Genomic DNA, 15530 nt, shown 5'->3' with positions numbered 1-15530 from the left:
ACCATTGAAAACCTGGAAGCACTGAATAGCCATCTTGTCCTATTATGGGACTCCTCAGCAGGACTCAGACTCACAACCTTCGGTCTCACGTGTAAATGCTTAAACTCCATATCACCGAGTTCGGATCTAACGGTGTTGATGTGTAACCAAACTTTGATGTCGTACGACCACCTATGCACTGCTGAGGAGTCGTAAACTAGGACAAAATGTCCATCCAGTGCCTTCAGATCTTCAATGATTGTCTGTCGTTGATCGGTTCATGATTTCAGGGAAATTCAACAATCTCCACGACCCCAAACTGAAACTAGCCATTAAACTAATCGTACAGTTCTCTGATGATAAGATGTACATAATTCATTGTTTAACCACTGTAAATCACTTTATTTTCTATTTACTCCGTTATTACACTCAACTCAACTGAATTTATTTAATCCAGTAACTTTTATTATAGTACGTAATGTAGGCATCTTTAAAATTACACACGACTATCTTTGAAGGTACAAACGGAAAACTTTTTCGAAACCCTTTTATTCATAATGAATTGTAATTTCAGCTTTCAAATGTTTTTGCTTCATAGTGGGCAACTTATTTGTAAGTATACTAATATGAGTATATGGTATTCTACACCAGTTCAATTGGTAAGTTTCAAATGGGATCTCACTTCTAACTATAACTCGTCTATTCCTAATTCCTAAGTTACTTAACACATACATTTAAAAACTCCAATAGTCTAATCCGAGCCATACTTTATGCATATGAATGTAAAAGAGTACTTGCTAACTGACTGCTCAAATCCAAGTAGATGGAAAATTTATAGTATTAACTATTCTACAGGTTTAAATGTAAAGTCTAGGTACTTTGACATGAAATATGATATTATCAATAAAAAGAGTTTGTGGAGACTGTTAAATTTAACGGATCATATCACAAACTGATCTTAGTTAAACAAATACTGAATACCAGTAAGAATTGGAAATCTATTTCGTCCTAGTATGAACATCTTCAGTAGTGTACATCTAGTAGTTCATCTAGTGATCGAACCCAGAACACTTAGAGTTACCACTTAATATTCAAACCATTATATTATCATCTAATGGTTTATATGTCCAGCTTTAATTAATTTGCGATATTACGCAATCAACTGCTAATTCAATTAATAAGTAACTGACTCACACTCGATATGACTAAACTTTACTAGTTAAAATTTCTCATCAGAACTCTATTAATTACTTCTTGAAATAAGTCACTAGGAATTACATAATAATTTTCAGTATAAGGATGAAATAACTATTCAGTAGTTCATAATTTCCAATGATTGTTTAACTATGACTGGTCATTGATGTAGGTTATACAAAACTATGAGAATAATAAACAAAATACTACTGATAATGAACAACTAGTAGACCAATACTATGAACTAAATAATGTCTAAAATTTGATTTTTGATTCCGATTACCAATTATATTAAATGATTTTGAAGTTGTTCAACACTTCATAAATGATAATAATAAGAACAATGGGAAGTCCGTTAGGCCCCGTCCTAGCAGACATTTTCATGGCTAACCTCGAAAGAACCAAGCTCAAAGGAGCGATGGATGAAATGATGTATTATTCGAGGTATGTTGATGATACATTCATCTTATGTAATAATCAACAACATGCAACAAATCTGTTAAAGTTTTTCAATGAAGCTCATCCAAATATTCATTTCACTATGGAACATGAAAAAGAAAACATGTTCCATTTCCCCGATATAGCGATAAAACGAAGAAAGGATGGCACATGGAATGGTATTTATCTCAATTTCAACAGCTTTCGTCCAATCAATTATAAAAAGGCACTTGTCAAAACACTGTTTCATAGAACAGAAAGAATATGCACTGCCGATACAATAGAAGAGGAAATTATTAATGTTAAAAAGTGTTTAAGAAATAACGGATACCCATTGAAATTCATTGAGAAATATGGAAAACGTGAAGATAAAATACCCAAAGAAACTACAGTAAATAAAAAACCTGTTTTTATTCAACTCAAGTTCAAAGGAGATAATGTCACAGGGTCAATCAATATGAGACTAAAACCTGCACTGACAAAAACATATCCTGCAGCTAAATTGATTGTCCTGTCCAAAACGACATGTTCTTTGACACAATCAAAGGTCGACAGGTATCCCTTTCATGTTACCACCAACTGTGTATACAAATTTACATGTATCTGCCAAAGCAGTTACATTGGTAGAACAGAAAGGAGAGCCTACGTCCGATTCAAAGAACATATTCCGAACAGTTTGAGATCAAACGGACTAAAAGCATTTAGCAGCGTTGTCACAAGACATGTCCTTGACACAGGACACGAAGTCGATATACTGAAGTCCTTCAAGGTGATCAACAAACAATCAAATTCAAACCTTTTGAAATTCGCGGAAGCAATAGCAATCAAACATTTAAAACCAGATCTTTGTATACAAAAAGAAACAGTAATAAATCTTTCTTTGCCCTGGTAACATTCACCCCACCCCTTTTATTTTATTTATTTTTATTACGTCATTTCAACTCTTTCTGAATTTTATAATTACATCATTCATAACTGACCAATTTCAATTCATATCTCTCTTTATTAACATTAATCTATCTTCAGTTACTTCATTACATAATCATCTAATGTGTTTTAATTCCATGATTTCTAATCACTATTTCAATTTTCTGGAACCTTCCCTCCCAAACTCTATATATTCGAAACAAAATTTTATGACCTCATTAACTTTAACGAAATCTTTACCACATTATGTTACATATATTTATCCTTCATCGCCCTCTGTTGTATAAGTATGCCAATATCTATAATAACGTTGAATTTCAAATATTTTAGGTTGTAAGCAGCTGATGAGAACCTAACGAAATAAAATGAATTCATATTATTCTGCACTAACCGTTGTTCTTACTTTCTTTAAAATAATAAAGGGAACTATGTGTATGAAATAATAGATCTACTAGGTTATTTTTCATATAGAATAGATGGGATATAGCTAACAGTGAAATTTAGGACATATGTTTCATCCTATTTTGGACTTGTCAATTGGATGTACCATGCCAAATACAAGAGATCAACTTTCAACAACGTGATAATCTGTGCCACTTCAAATTGAATAGGATTAGTTTTTGTTTCGTCTGCTCCCTTGATGCTACAAATCTCTTCTTCAATCCACATCATATATTCTATGACAAAAAAAATAAATGAGTTTTATCAATGGATACATTTTAATACACACACACATCAACAATGTGGAAGCAAAAAACTGTGTATCTTATAGAAATAATGTGATCACAACCAGTATACCGGTTTGTTTGTTTGTCTATGTTTATTTAAAAACATATTGACACCATTTAAATAATTACTAACACTAATTACTATATCAACTTTGAAATTAAGTGAATCAATTGAATCAGTTGAAGTGAATGGTACTAGGTTCGAACCCTAGAGTAAGCATCAACTTAAAGATGTAATTACATCCAGATGACGAGTCCTAAACAGGACGAAACGCACATTTCGAATTTCATTGTTAGCTATCTAGTTGTAAGTTGCTTTTTGTTCATTTGTTCATTTATTTATTTACCTTATTAATGCTTCTTCATTCTCTAGTTTATTGATAATATGAGATAGAATGGAATAAATTTCAATTTTAGTTGTTATCCAATTGAAATTTGAACAAACATTAAATTTATATACTTTTCAGTGTCTCTATGTTTAGTCTTTTTTTTAAAGAAAAAACAGAGGTATATTTATAGTATGAATTAATTAGTGGGTGTTTTAAAATTATTATAAATATAACATCAGTTTCTTTACATGAAGCGGTTTTTTTGAGGGATTTCAATTGTATAGTCACTGATGTAAGTTAATTGTCAGTTTTGATAGGAAGCTTTATTATTATTATTATTATTATTGAAAATCCCTATTTATTATTGTTGAATCTATGCAAGTGAATTGTGAAGATTTTCTCTTGTAAGTTCTTATGAAAAGAAACATTTTCAATGTAGGTTAGATGAATTATAGTTAGTGATCGAGTCGAAGAATTGAGTTTTTTAGTGGGGCCCGTCGTTTTATCGTCGTTTAAATCGAACGATGTTGTCGAAAGGGCTCTCCACTTTAGTGGCCCGAGGATCTGACTCCGATTAGATCGTATGAATGTTTGCTATGGTCTATCCTCGTATATTATCATCGACTTAAATCGTGTTAGTCAATAACGGAATTAGATAAGTCGAATAACGAGAATGGACTTGTGAATACATATATTTTTTATATGAAGTGAATGGAATAGAGAGAAGAGAAACGACGCAGAGTGGAGATGGCTGGTAAGCCAACTCCCATTTAACCAAGCGTTAATCAATAATTATAGTTACACAAAAGTTACAGACATGTGATGAGTAATGATATAAGAACTGTACACACACCTACGCGCTCATATAAAAACAGTCAAGATTGATAAGCGAATAAATAACAAGGTCAGAATGTGACTCAGGTAGAATGGCCTGTACGAAAGCTACAATAAGGTACATGGGCTTAACATAGTAACCGACACTACAGTTTCATCTTGTTTGAAATTTTTCAGCTGGATTTCCATGAATGTCGAGATAATCTACATAGATCGAACATATGTTAACAAAAACTGACTAAAATTTAGTTGAGAATATTCACAAAGGGGATAATTCAAATTGTTTTTATGAATGATTCTAGTGGAACCATTTTTAGAGCCAATGAGCAATAATGAATATTCAACAACTGTTGGGTCTAATTATGTTACATATGATTGGTAGCGGATAATAATGATAATAATGTCGTGAGATATACTAAATTGACTGAAATAAGATATGTGAAACATTGGATTTTATCTCAGTGATTTGAATATACTGCGTCCATTTTGAGATCCGTAAGTTCTGGATTCGATCCTGTATATTGTTGTGACTTTAAAGCCGGCTTATTATTACGTGATTTATTCGCCAATCGAAATACGACTTATTCAATCTTAGTGTTGTATCGAACCAATGACGTTCGACCGGTATGAACAGCCCAACGTCCTTATTGGTTCCAATTTAGTCCAGAACGCGAATAACAGCTTCTACTATATGAATCATTCATTTCAAACATACTTGGTTTATATACCAGTCAAATAGACCGCAGCACGCCATAAAATATAGATATAAACAATCTAATTACTGAACAGCTATACAATAAAAATATATAGATAATATTAGTTCACTAATAGTTCTCAGAAGTTACTCATGATTTAATCTTCGCTAGGATATAACATATATGTATTACTTTAGCTCATTATTGAAAAGTCACAAACTTTTTTAAGTCAGTTGTCGATTTCTGTAAGGTATTTAACAGTTCTCTAACTTATATAGATCGATTCGTGATAAAAATGCACTTCAAACGGGCAAAATATTCATTGATCTATCATTACAAGTATAATTTGTATTACATACTACTTAAATCATTAAATATTAAATAGACACATTGAAATTCTCTATCTATATTCACATATTTAACATTGTATCAACAATATGCTTTGATTCGCTTACATTTTCTGTTTCTTCTCGTTTTGTTTTCGGATAATTAACTTCGACGAATTACTCGGAACTGATATTGAATATTGTTTACTATTTAGTAGATTGATCGACATTACAATGGGTAGAAAAAATGTATTTCCGACGTTTCGTGACTTAATATAAGTCGCTTCTTCAGAGTAAATAAATAACTAAACATTAAATTAACACAAGTTCAGATAGTACAAAGGAAACAATGCAAAATATTTTTTTAGTACATTGAAAGGTATAATAGGTGTGGATATGTCAATGTCAAGTAATTTTGGTCAAGGTGAATTTGTATAGCTTGTCACTGTATTAATTTGTGTATCAGATTGTAGTTGTGAAAAATGTACGCATTTGTGATATGAAGTAGTGAGTTGAGTTGTGTGTCCATGTGCGTGTATGTATGTAAAAATAATACAAAAAAATAGAATCAAATGTGGTTGTCTGGATAAACGGTCCAGGTTGGACGAATATTCAGGTCTTCTTTCCTATCAGTTACTCGTCTCTCTTTGTAGTTGGAATAGCCATTCTGAATTATTTTAATATTTTCAATATCAATTTGGTGATTATTGAAAATAGCATGTACTGCTATTGTTGATTTCACTTGTAAATTTTCCAATTCTACAGGATTATTAAGAGGTCTTTTTGTATAACTTAAATGTTCTTTGGCACGAGTTGAGATCTTACAGGAAGACTCTTCAATAGAGTACAACGCATCACAATCAACACAGCCTAATGTGTAGACATAATTTTTTGAGTATAAATGAACTAATCAGTATATTATAAATAATAAAGTAGTTTGGATCGAGTTTAATTATGGAATTTAAAATTAACTTACTTACGCCTGTTACTCCTCGTGGAAGAGCATAGGCCGCCTACCAGCATTCTCCATCCAACCCTGTCCTGGGCAATCCTTCCCAGCTCTTTCCAGTTTTTATTCATCCTTTTCATATCTGCCTTTATTTCCCGACGTTTCCATTTTTCTGCTTCCCTTCAGGATTCCAAGTTAGGACTTGTTTTGTGATGTGGTTTGATGATTTTCGTAATGTATGTCCTATCCATTTCCATCATCTTTTCCTAATTTCCTCTTCAGCTGGAAGCTGGTTTGTTCTCTCCCACAGAAGGGTGTTGCTGATGGTATCCGGGGGTTTCGAATAAGTATACTCGAAATTAAATCTATAGAATTTAGGTTTTTTATAGATCTTTTTTTGGTTTTAAAAAAGACAGTAAAAGATTATTATTAATGGTTGGCGAGTTTCAGACATTGGAATTCTGGACTGTTGTTGTAATTGTATTATGTCCAGCTGAGTTCTAGGTAGGATAAAATGTATATCCTGGATTCAATTGTTAGCTTGCCATAAAAACTTGCAAAAAATGACCATATTGAGACAATTCATCTAGGATATATATATCAAAGTAAATGATTGATCAGTCACAGACTTAGACATCAACAGCGAGAGGATTCAAACACTTACAAATGAAATAGTTTGGGAACTGTGGATAAACGATTTAGTTTTTGTTCAGCTCATTACATTTGATTTGACATTTAAGAGTAGACGATATACACCAGATCTTAATTTAACCTCTGAACACAGTAAGTTCGATATCAACATTACTAAAAATCGTATCTAAGGCTATACTGATGATAAAGTGCTAGTTAGACAAAAAAAGATTCCTTTTAACTTACTTTGTGCATAACTATTTGTGGTCTACTCATATTTCGCAAATATTAGAAGTTGAATAGACCGCAAAAGTATGGTGAATAGCGGGGAACTAGCCAATCAAATAATTACTGGATAGTGTTTGTACGAAATAGCAAAATGAATGACTTTATCTTTTATTCTATTACATGTGCGATAGAAATACCTTTGTATAATACTCTTGATACCTACATTTGTTATCTCAGAGTAGAAACGATAATGTTAAAAGCATCAAGTGCTCACTTTTGAGTACATATATATGTACATTACGTAACACGTGAATCAATCAGTTTTGTTCGAGCTTACTTTAATTCTGATAAATTCGCTAAAAAGATATCTTATTAAAGGTTTATTGAATAATAATTAAACTAATGAAGTAAAGATATTAAAATAGATAACGATCTTCAACCCTGACTTTATTATCATATACATATTACCACCACTGAATTAACTACTTCTATGAATTCGTTGTTCATCTTGTTTTGCTAATGAGATATGGCAACTTGGACCGATGCACATATATACCTGATCCTACGTTGTAGATGACTGACTGACTGAATGACAACGATCATTCCTCTATGATTTCATTTGTATATGCTAACATTTAAATTAGTGAGATGATGCAACAATACTTCTATAATAGTAAAAATGATCCTTTAAAGGTTAATAAACTGCTTAAACTTACTAAACTCTAATAATTTTCATTAGTTCTGTTGTGAAACACTTCTAATTAGTACAAAATCTGCTAATATTAAATGAACAAAGCTTTAAAACTAAGGAGAGTCACTTTAAGTATCACTCAATCTCTCTATATAATATAATTTTACCGATAAGATGATGTTGTCGGATAGATAAATTAGACTTTCATTTAACTATAGGTAGCGTAGGTAGAAATTGACAAAATAAAAGAGAAGGAAGGTTTTCACTATTACAATCTATTATTCAATGTACTAAGTTCATATTGGTTGATGAATCTAAGAAGATTGACATCTTGAAAGATTACTAACCTTAGCTTAAAACTTATAAGGAACTGGATCTTACTGTTGCTTTAAGAAGTTTTTTTCTTCCATATATACCTTGTTAAAAAGTTTTGAGAACACTTTTTCTGTGTTTAAGTTGATTTTTCTCTTACAATTTTTTATGTCAGACTATTCCTAGACAATGTTGCCATAATGTTTGATCTTTGATGTTCGGGTATTATATTGAAGTCACTTATAAGTGTTGCTTTACACTATGTATGGATCAGATATTTATTTAATTTGTCTATGTTTAAATTTTGCTTTATTGATGTTATTTTAACTGAAATTTTTCTAGACTTTCTACTGTACATTGATAGATAGGGTTTATTGGAATTTTACTGGTTGAAATCATGAGTCAATTGAAGCTAGATCACCATGGAAGACCTGGGAGCACTGCACGGCCATGTCGTCCTAGTATGGGACTCCTCAGCAGTGCGCATCCACGATGCCGCCCCCCGCGAGATTCGAACCCAGGACCTATCAGTCTCGCGCCAGACGCTTAACCAACTGGACCACTGAGCCGGCCGGCATCCAACGGTGTTAATGTCTAAGTTCAGCCAATCTACGAAGTTGCGCCACCGTACACCATTGTCTTCAGTGAGGTGATAACTCACAACAGACCTGGTTGAGCTCCACTGGTAACGAATTCTCACTAGAACTCCAGGAGTGTCTCCTGAAGTCAGTCACTAGTGAGCAGGTGATTATTATTATCAGAATGGGTTTTGTGGAATTGTTTTCCTTCTGATGAGGAATATCGTAAAAATATAATGAAAAGTTGAGATTAAAATTATATATAGTGTGCAAAAATGTCCCCAAACATTGCTTCATCCGAATGAACTCGGTTTAATATACTTCATTTTGATGAAGTTTTGTTCTCTGAGCTGGATGGTTTGATCGTACTCAGAGAACAAAACTACATCAAATTCATCCACCTGAGCTACAAATCTTCTCCACCATCTTAATATACTTCAATTAAGAGTTTTTCATTTTCAAGAAATTCTATAATCTAATTCATAACTTGAAAGCTGTTCTTTTCAAAGGTATTCAATAACTAAGGCTTACAAAGATGGAGATTAAATATATGAAATAAGAATTTCTGCGCAGAAATGCGAAAGGATTTTAGCAAAGCATCATGAACTAATGTATATGATCACAATGATTAGAAAATCAAGCTGTTCAGAAAGATTTTCCACAGGGATGTGACTAGTTTTTGTTGAATTGACTATTAAATTACTTGAAATCGCTATAATTTAGCTTTGTAGTGTTGAAGGAGTTTTGTAGAGATTGTTCTTATTCGTCATAAAATGAATCTCATTGGTGGTTTACTTCTAGGTGAATTTATGAAGTTCTTAAATGATTTGTGTTAATCGATCGCAATTTTCATAATGAACAATACTACTATTAGTGTGAGTGATTTCGTGGAGATTGCTGAATTTTATAGTTTTACATCACAAACTGACCTTAGTTAAACAGATATTCAAAACCAGGAGGCACTGGACAGATATTTCATACTAGTGTGGTACTCCTCAAAATTGTGCGTACACAACCTACCGAGGATCAAATTCATTACCTTCAGATCTCAAGGCTTGAGCTTAACCATTAAGTCAGTGAGTCGACATCCAATGAGTTAAATGTTTAACCTCAACCATTTAACAATGATCTTTAAGTTTCATTGGTGGGGGACTTCTTCATATTCAATATAATTGAACTCTACTGGTTAGGGTTGCTCAATAGAACTCTGAGAGTTGTTTTTTTAAAGCACATTATTAGTATAAGGATGATCTTGGAGATTGCTGAATTTTATAGACAGAAGTGAAGATCATTATGCGTCAACTCAATGGTCTTAAGGTTAATAACTCATTGAGAGACTTAACAGTCCTGAGTTCGATTTCTGTCAGGGTCAGAGATATTGTCTGCCTAGGATTCCCACATAGGAACGAGACATTTGTCCATTGATTCTTGATTTTTAAATATTGTCTAACAAGGATCAGCCCGTGATATGAACTATGAAATGCTAATAGTAATCATGTATGTTTACACTAATGACTAATTTCCAGAGGTAATTCCTGACGTTCTATGAGAAACAAAAACTAGTTAAGTTCAACCATGTAGGGCGTGAGACAAATACTACTGATGGTAATGAATAGTGATTGTAAATTATTAACTGATGCTATAAATATAAACAAATATATTTTAACTCATCATGATCTCTGATAGTTCTAGATTCGATCCTTGATCACAATCTAGGTGATAATCAATAAGTAGTCCTATACTAGAACTAAACTACAATTATTAAAAATTCTTAACTATTTTGATACACAGATTGTTTGTGTAGTCTTGAATGTTATGTTGTATTCACTCCAAACTTACCTACTTATGATCCTTATGTACAAATAATATGCTTATCTTTTTGTGATCAGAAGATTGGAACAAATTTGTTTATGTTTATTTTATCAAAAGAAAAAAGAAGAATGATGATTTCATTTACTTAAGCTTTCTATATTTAACGAATAATAATAATATGATGAAAGTTCATGAAGAGACCCAACTTCGAGATCAGCAGACTGGATTCCGTAAGGATTGGTCGTGCAAAGACCAAATTGCGACACTACGAATCATCGTCGAACAATCAGTTGAATGGGACTCCTCACTATACATCAATTTCATTGATTATGAAAAGGCGTTTGACAATGTAGATAGGAGAACGTTATGGAAACTTATTCGACATTACGGAGTTCCTGAGATGATTGTCAACGTTATCCGAAACTCATACGACCGACTACATCAGAATATCCTTTCTCGTACTTTTACATTGATTAGATGACAGATTGTTTCTGAGGTTCAGTTAACCATATGTTTAAATAAAATTGACTGAACATTAAACGTTAAATATATTCGCTAACACTAAGGAATAAACAAATACGACAGTAATTCCTATTTCATGATCCTACAGGAAATTATTCACTAGTCGAATAGCTTAATGTTAATAATATCAGTTCATGAAATTGACTGACCTGAATTGAAATCCTACAGGAAATATTAATTCCTCCAACAATATATGTACTTCTTACTAACAAGTGCCAAATAATTCAAAAAGCAGGTCTCAAATCAACTATCGACTAACATCAACAACCTAACATTTAAACTGGTCATTAGTCTAAGTGACTAAATATCACATATACTCTATGTTGAAGTTAAGTATTTAAAGGTTGACAATAAGAAACATTTTTTTGTTTTTCAAACACTTTAGTCATTTACTTTAATCTTGTTTTCACCTATTTTCTTTTTCCTTTTTATCTTAACAGAGTCATATATATCTACTAATGATAATAAGAAAAGATTTATACCTAAGAATTTTATTCATTCTATTCATTATATACCTTTCTATGGATTATTGTACAACATTTAAACTAACCAAATCCCATTATCATCATCATCATCATTATTATTATGATTATTTACCAAGAACATATTTATCATCATTACCATTACAAAAACGTTATGAATTATTTGAACCATTAGATACTAATTTAGTTAGAGCCATGTTTGTTGGTCATACAGATCATATACCTAATCATCAATACAATATGAAAACTAATAATATCGATGATGATAATAATAATATAGATGATAATATTTATAATTCAAGAAATGATCGGAATAATAATAATGATTATACTAATACTAATAATAATAAGAATGTAGATGAAGAATATTATACAAATTCAAAAAATCATCTTGGAAGTCTCATGAGATATGGATGAATGAATGTAAATGACGAAGAATGTAGAAGAAACAACAACAACATATATAACTATATATACGAAGAGTAATTAGGCATTCAACAATGACACTTATAAACAGAATGAAACAATTAATGATAATCAATTCATTATAAAGCTTATTTAATGTGACTATGTATAATCTTATTTTGATTTATATACGTATATACTTATAAACATAGATTCAATCTTTAATTGCTTAAACTTGGAGAAATAAAAACATTTATGAGAATGAAATGTACTATTTGTTTCTTAGAAATAAATCAATATATTCGTAATATCCCAATGAATAGAAAAATTAGATTTTCTGAGGTTTCGTAACTTAGCGTAAGTCACTTCTTCAGAGAATGAATAAATAACCAAATCAAAATTATTATCAGAAGGGGTTTTGTGGAGATTTTAGTAGTTTCAGTAGTTGAAATCATGAGTCAATTGAAGCTAGATCACTAATGGAAAACCTGGAAGCACTGGACAGCCGTTTCGTTCTGGTATGGAAATCCTCAGTAGTGCGGTGGCGCAATTTCGTGGATTAGTTGAAGTTAGACATTAATACCGTTGGATACCGGCCAGCCCAGTGGTCTAATGGTTAAGCACTCGCGCGCGAGACTGACAGGTCCTGGGTTCGAGTTTCGCGTGGGGCAGGATCGTGGATGCGCACTGCTGAGGAATCCCACAGTAGGACAAGCGGCTGTCCAGTGCCTTCAGGTTTTCCATTGGTGATCTAGCTTCAACTGACTCATGATTTCGACTATTGAAATCAAAATTAATCCAAGTTTAAATAATACAAAGGAACAACATAAGAATATTATGTGCGATCAATAAAAAAACAGGTCTGAATAAATCAATGTCATGTCATTTCGGTCAAGGTGATGCATAAACGACATGTATGTAAATTTGTGTGTATGTATGTGTGCACTGTCTAGGGATGAAAATAGTGTGACCTTTATGGTGAGAAATGACACAAGCAAAACAACACCAAGTGAATTTAAATTCACCTCATTGCACAAGCAAGTGGCTATCAGGAGTCAGTAGTTAAGTGGATAACGCGCTGGCATTTGAAGCGAATGGTACTGGGTTCGAGTCCCCGAGTGAATATCAACTCAGATGCACGTACATCCAGCTAACGAGTCTCAGATAGGACAGAACGCTCGTCCTGGATTCCACTGCTAGCCACTATCCATGTTTGCTTATAAAGCTTGTGAATTAAGGCAAATATCGAGGCAATACGCGCAGTATGCACATATGCCAATAAGAGATTGATCAACTGCAGTCCTAAAAACCTTAATGTGAAGATACAAGCAAAACAATACCAAGTGAGGATAGAGTTTAATTTGTAAGATAATAGTGTGAATTGTAAATAATACCAGACTAGATGGCTAGGATAGATAGTCCAAGTAGGATGTATGGTAAGGCCTTCTTTTCTATTGGGAGAAGTAGGATTAAGCATTATGTGGAACGCTTCAGCTACTCTCCTTTCTTTGTAGTTGGGAAAAGTTTTTTTAAATATTAATTCGGTTATTTATTCTCTGAAGAAGTGGCTTACACTAAGTCACAAAACGTCAGAAAATCTAACTTTTCTACTCTTTGGGATATTACAAATACATTAATTTATATATAACAATCTACCCAATACTCAATTTATTCGAACCCATCAGATTTGTTTCTTGTTAACAATTTTTCTTAGATATTTTTTTCTAAGAATAGGAAGGAGTATATGAAGTAACTGAAGATGGTTAGATTGGATTACCTTTAATTTCCATCATTAAAACGCAATTTAGTAAATATTATATTAACTAGTTAACTAATTATTGAAGTGGGGCATTAACACCGTTGGATGGTGGATCAGTGATCTAGAGGTTAAGCGTTCGCACGTGAGGCGGAAGGTTTTGGATTCGAATCCCGAGTTCGGGATTATGGATACATACTGTTGAGAAGTCTCATGCTGGGACGAAACGACCATCCAATGCTTTCAGGTTTTTAATGGTGGTCTAACACTGATCGATTCATGATCTCAACCAAAAATTGAACAATCTCCATAATCCCATACTGATAATTACTGAGAGAGTGAAGATTCCTGTGGAAACTTTTCAGAAGTCAGAAAGTTGTTGAAAATACTTCAGCTAGTTATTTTACCTTAGAGAATTTTGATGTGGATTCTTGAAAATAATGAATTACGTTGTTATTATTCTGAATAAACAATTACTGAATTTGTTACCAACTTTATCCTGTTTTCCAGAAGCTTCTAAGTTATCAAAGACACATTTATTTCTACAAATATCTTTGTTTTTTGTACATCAACTAACCTTGGAAGTAAGGATCCTCCATTATTGTACAACATTTGCTTTTCTATCTCAGAATTCAAGAATATCAAACTTTTGGGGATTACAAAGCGGTTAGGAAGTTAATGTCTGAGAGCTCAGGTACAAGATATACCACTAACTAATAAAATAAGCTATATTGTGAGATAACAGAGAAGCCAGACAAGTCAGGAGAAAGATTGTGAAAGTATTTTGTTCTCTCAGATACTTGATTTAATCGTGACTAAAAGCTTGTTCTGTCAACAGTTTTAGTCAGTTAGGAAGAAATTGTAATGACTCTTTACCATCTTACGTTTATGCTATTATAATGATATTGATTAGAAGGACAATTGAAGATCTATCATTAAACGGAGAACCGAACACCTACAAAAGATGTTCTCTTATATATAAAATAGTGATAATGAACTTTAAAATAAATATCATCAGGGAACACTAAATATATCAAACTTTCATAGATCTTATATCTATTTCGTAATTCAGTTCTGTAGTCCGTAAATTTCAAACGATATTGATTATCCGATCCATCTACTAAATGAGATATATATTCAATCGATCATCTACAACGTAAGATCAGGCACATATATGTATCGGCTCAAGTTGCCATACCGCATTAGCACAACAAGATGAACACCAGATTCAGAGAAGTAGTTACTTCGACGGTAGTTATATATAAAAAGGAATGTATATAAGGATACGAAACAGGAAGAAAGAGAGATAGAAAGCGATTTTAATCTCACGGTTTAAGGGAAGAAAAAGAGTGTATACACCGACGCCACTGTCACCAAGAGTTTTCAACCATTGGCTACGATAATCACGCGGACCACAACCAAGTAGTCTGCATCTACCAACATAGCTCAGACTAGAAGTTAATATCTTCAAGCACTGACGCCACGTTTTGGTTTGGCCACCCCTAACTTTCTTCCAACAATCCCCAACACCAGTTAGCATTGCGCGTCGTGGTAATCGGTGTTCAGGCATACGTAACACGTGGCCCAACCAACTCAGTCTATGGAGATTTACAACCTCACCAACTGATTTACCATTATTCCCTAATACTCTGCGTCTAATCTTACCATTACTTACCCAGTGATCCCAACAGATGCTGGCAATATTTCTAAGACGT

The 15530-nt window shown here is 32.7% G+C and overlaps 1 protein-coding gene across 1 annotated transcript; it reads left to right on the top strand.

Annotated features, from left to right (window-relative positions):
* Nucleotides 1-560: 560 nt before the first annotated feature.
* On the top strand, nucleotides 561-12323 carry CHEK2_3 (Checkpoint kinase 2; the record flags this gene model as incomplete). Its single annotated transcript, XM_051218381.1, has 3 exons — nucleotides 561-638; nucleotides 3786-3887; nucleotides 11613-12323. The coding sequence occupies 3 exons, from the start codon at nucleotides 561-563 to the stop codon at nucleotides 12069-12071; spliced, it is 639 nt and encodes a 212-aa protein (XP_051073114.1). The 3' UTR covers nucleotides 12072-12323.
* Nucleotides 12324-15530: the final 3207 nt, after the last annotated feature.

The sequence above is a fragment of the Schistosoma haematobium genome, chromosome 1, assembly GCF_000699445.3.
Source record: "Schistosoma haematobium chromosome 1, whole genome shotgun sequence".
Classification (NCBI taxonomy): Eukaryota; Metazoa; Platyhelminthes; class Trematoda; order Strigeidida; family Schistosomatidae; genus Schistosoma; species Schistosoma haematobium.
The sequence above is the reverse complement of the archived record's forward strand: the minus strand, read 5'-3'. Positions and strand labels throughout refer to the sequence as shown.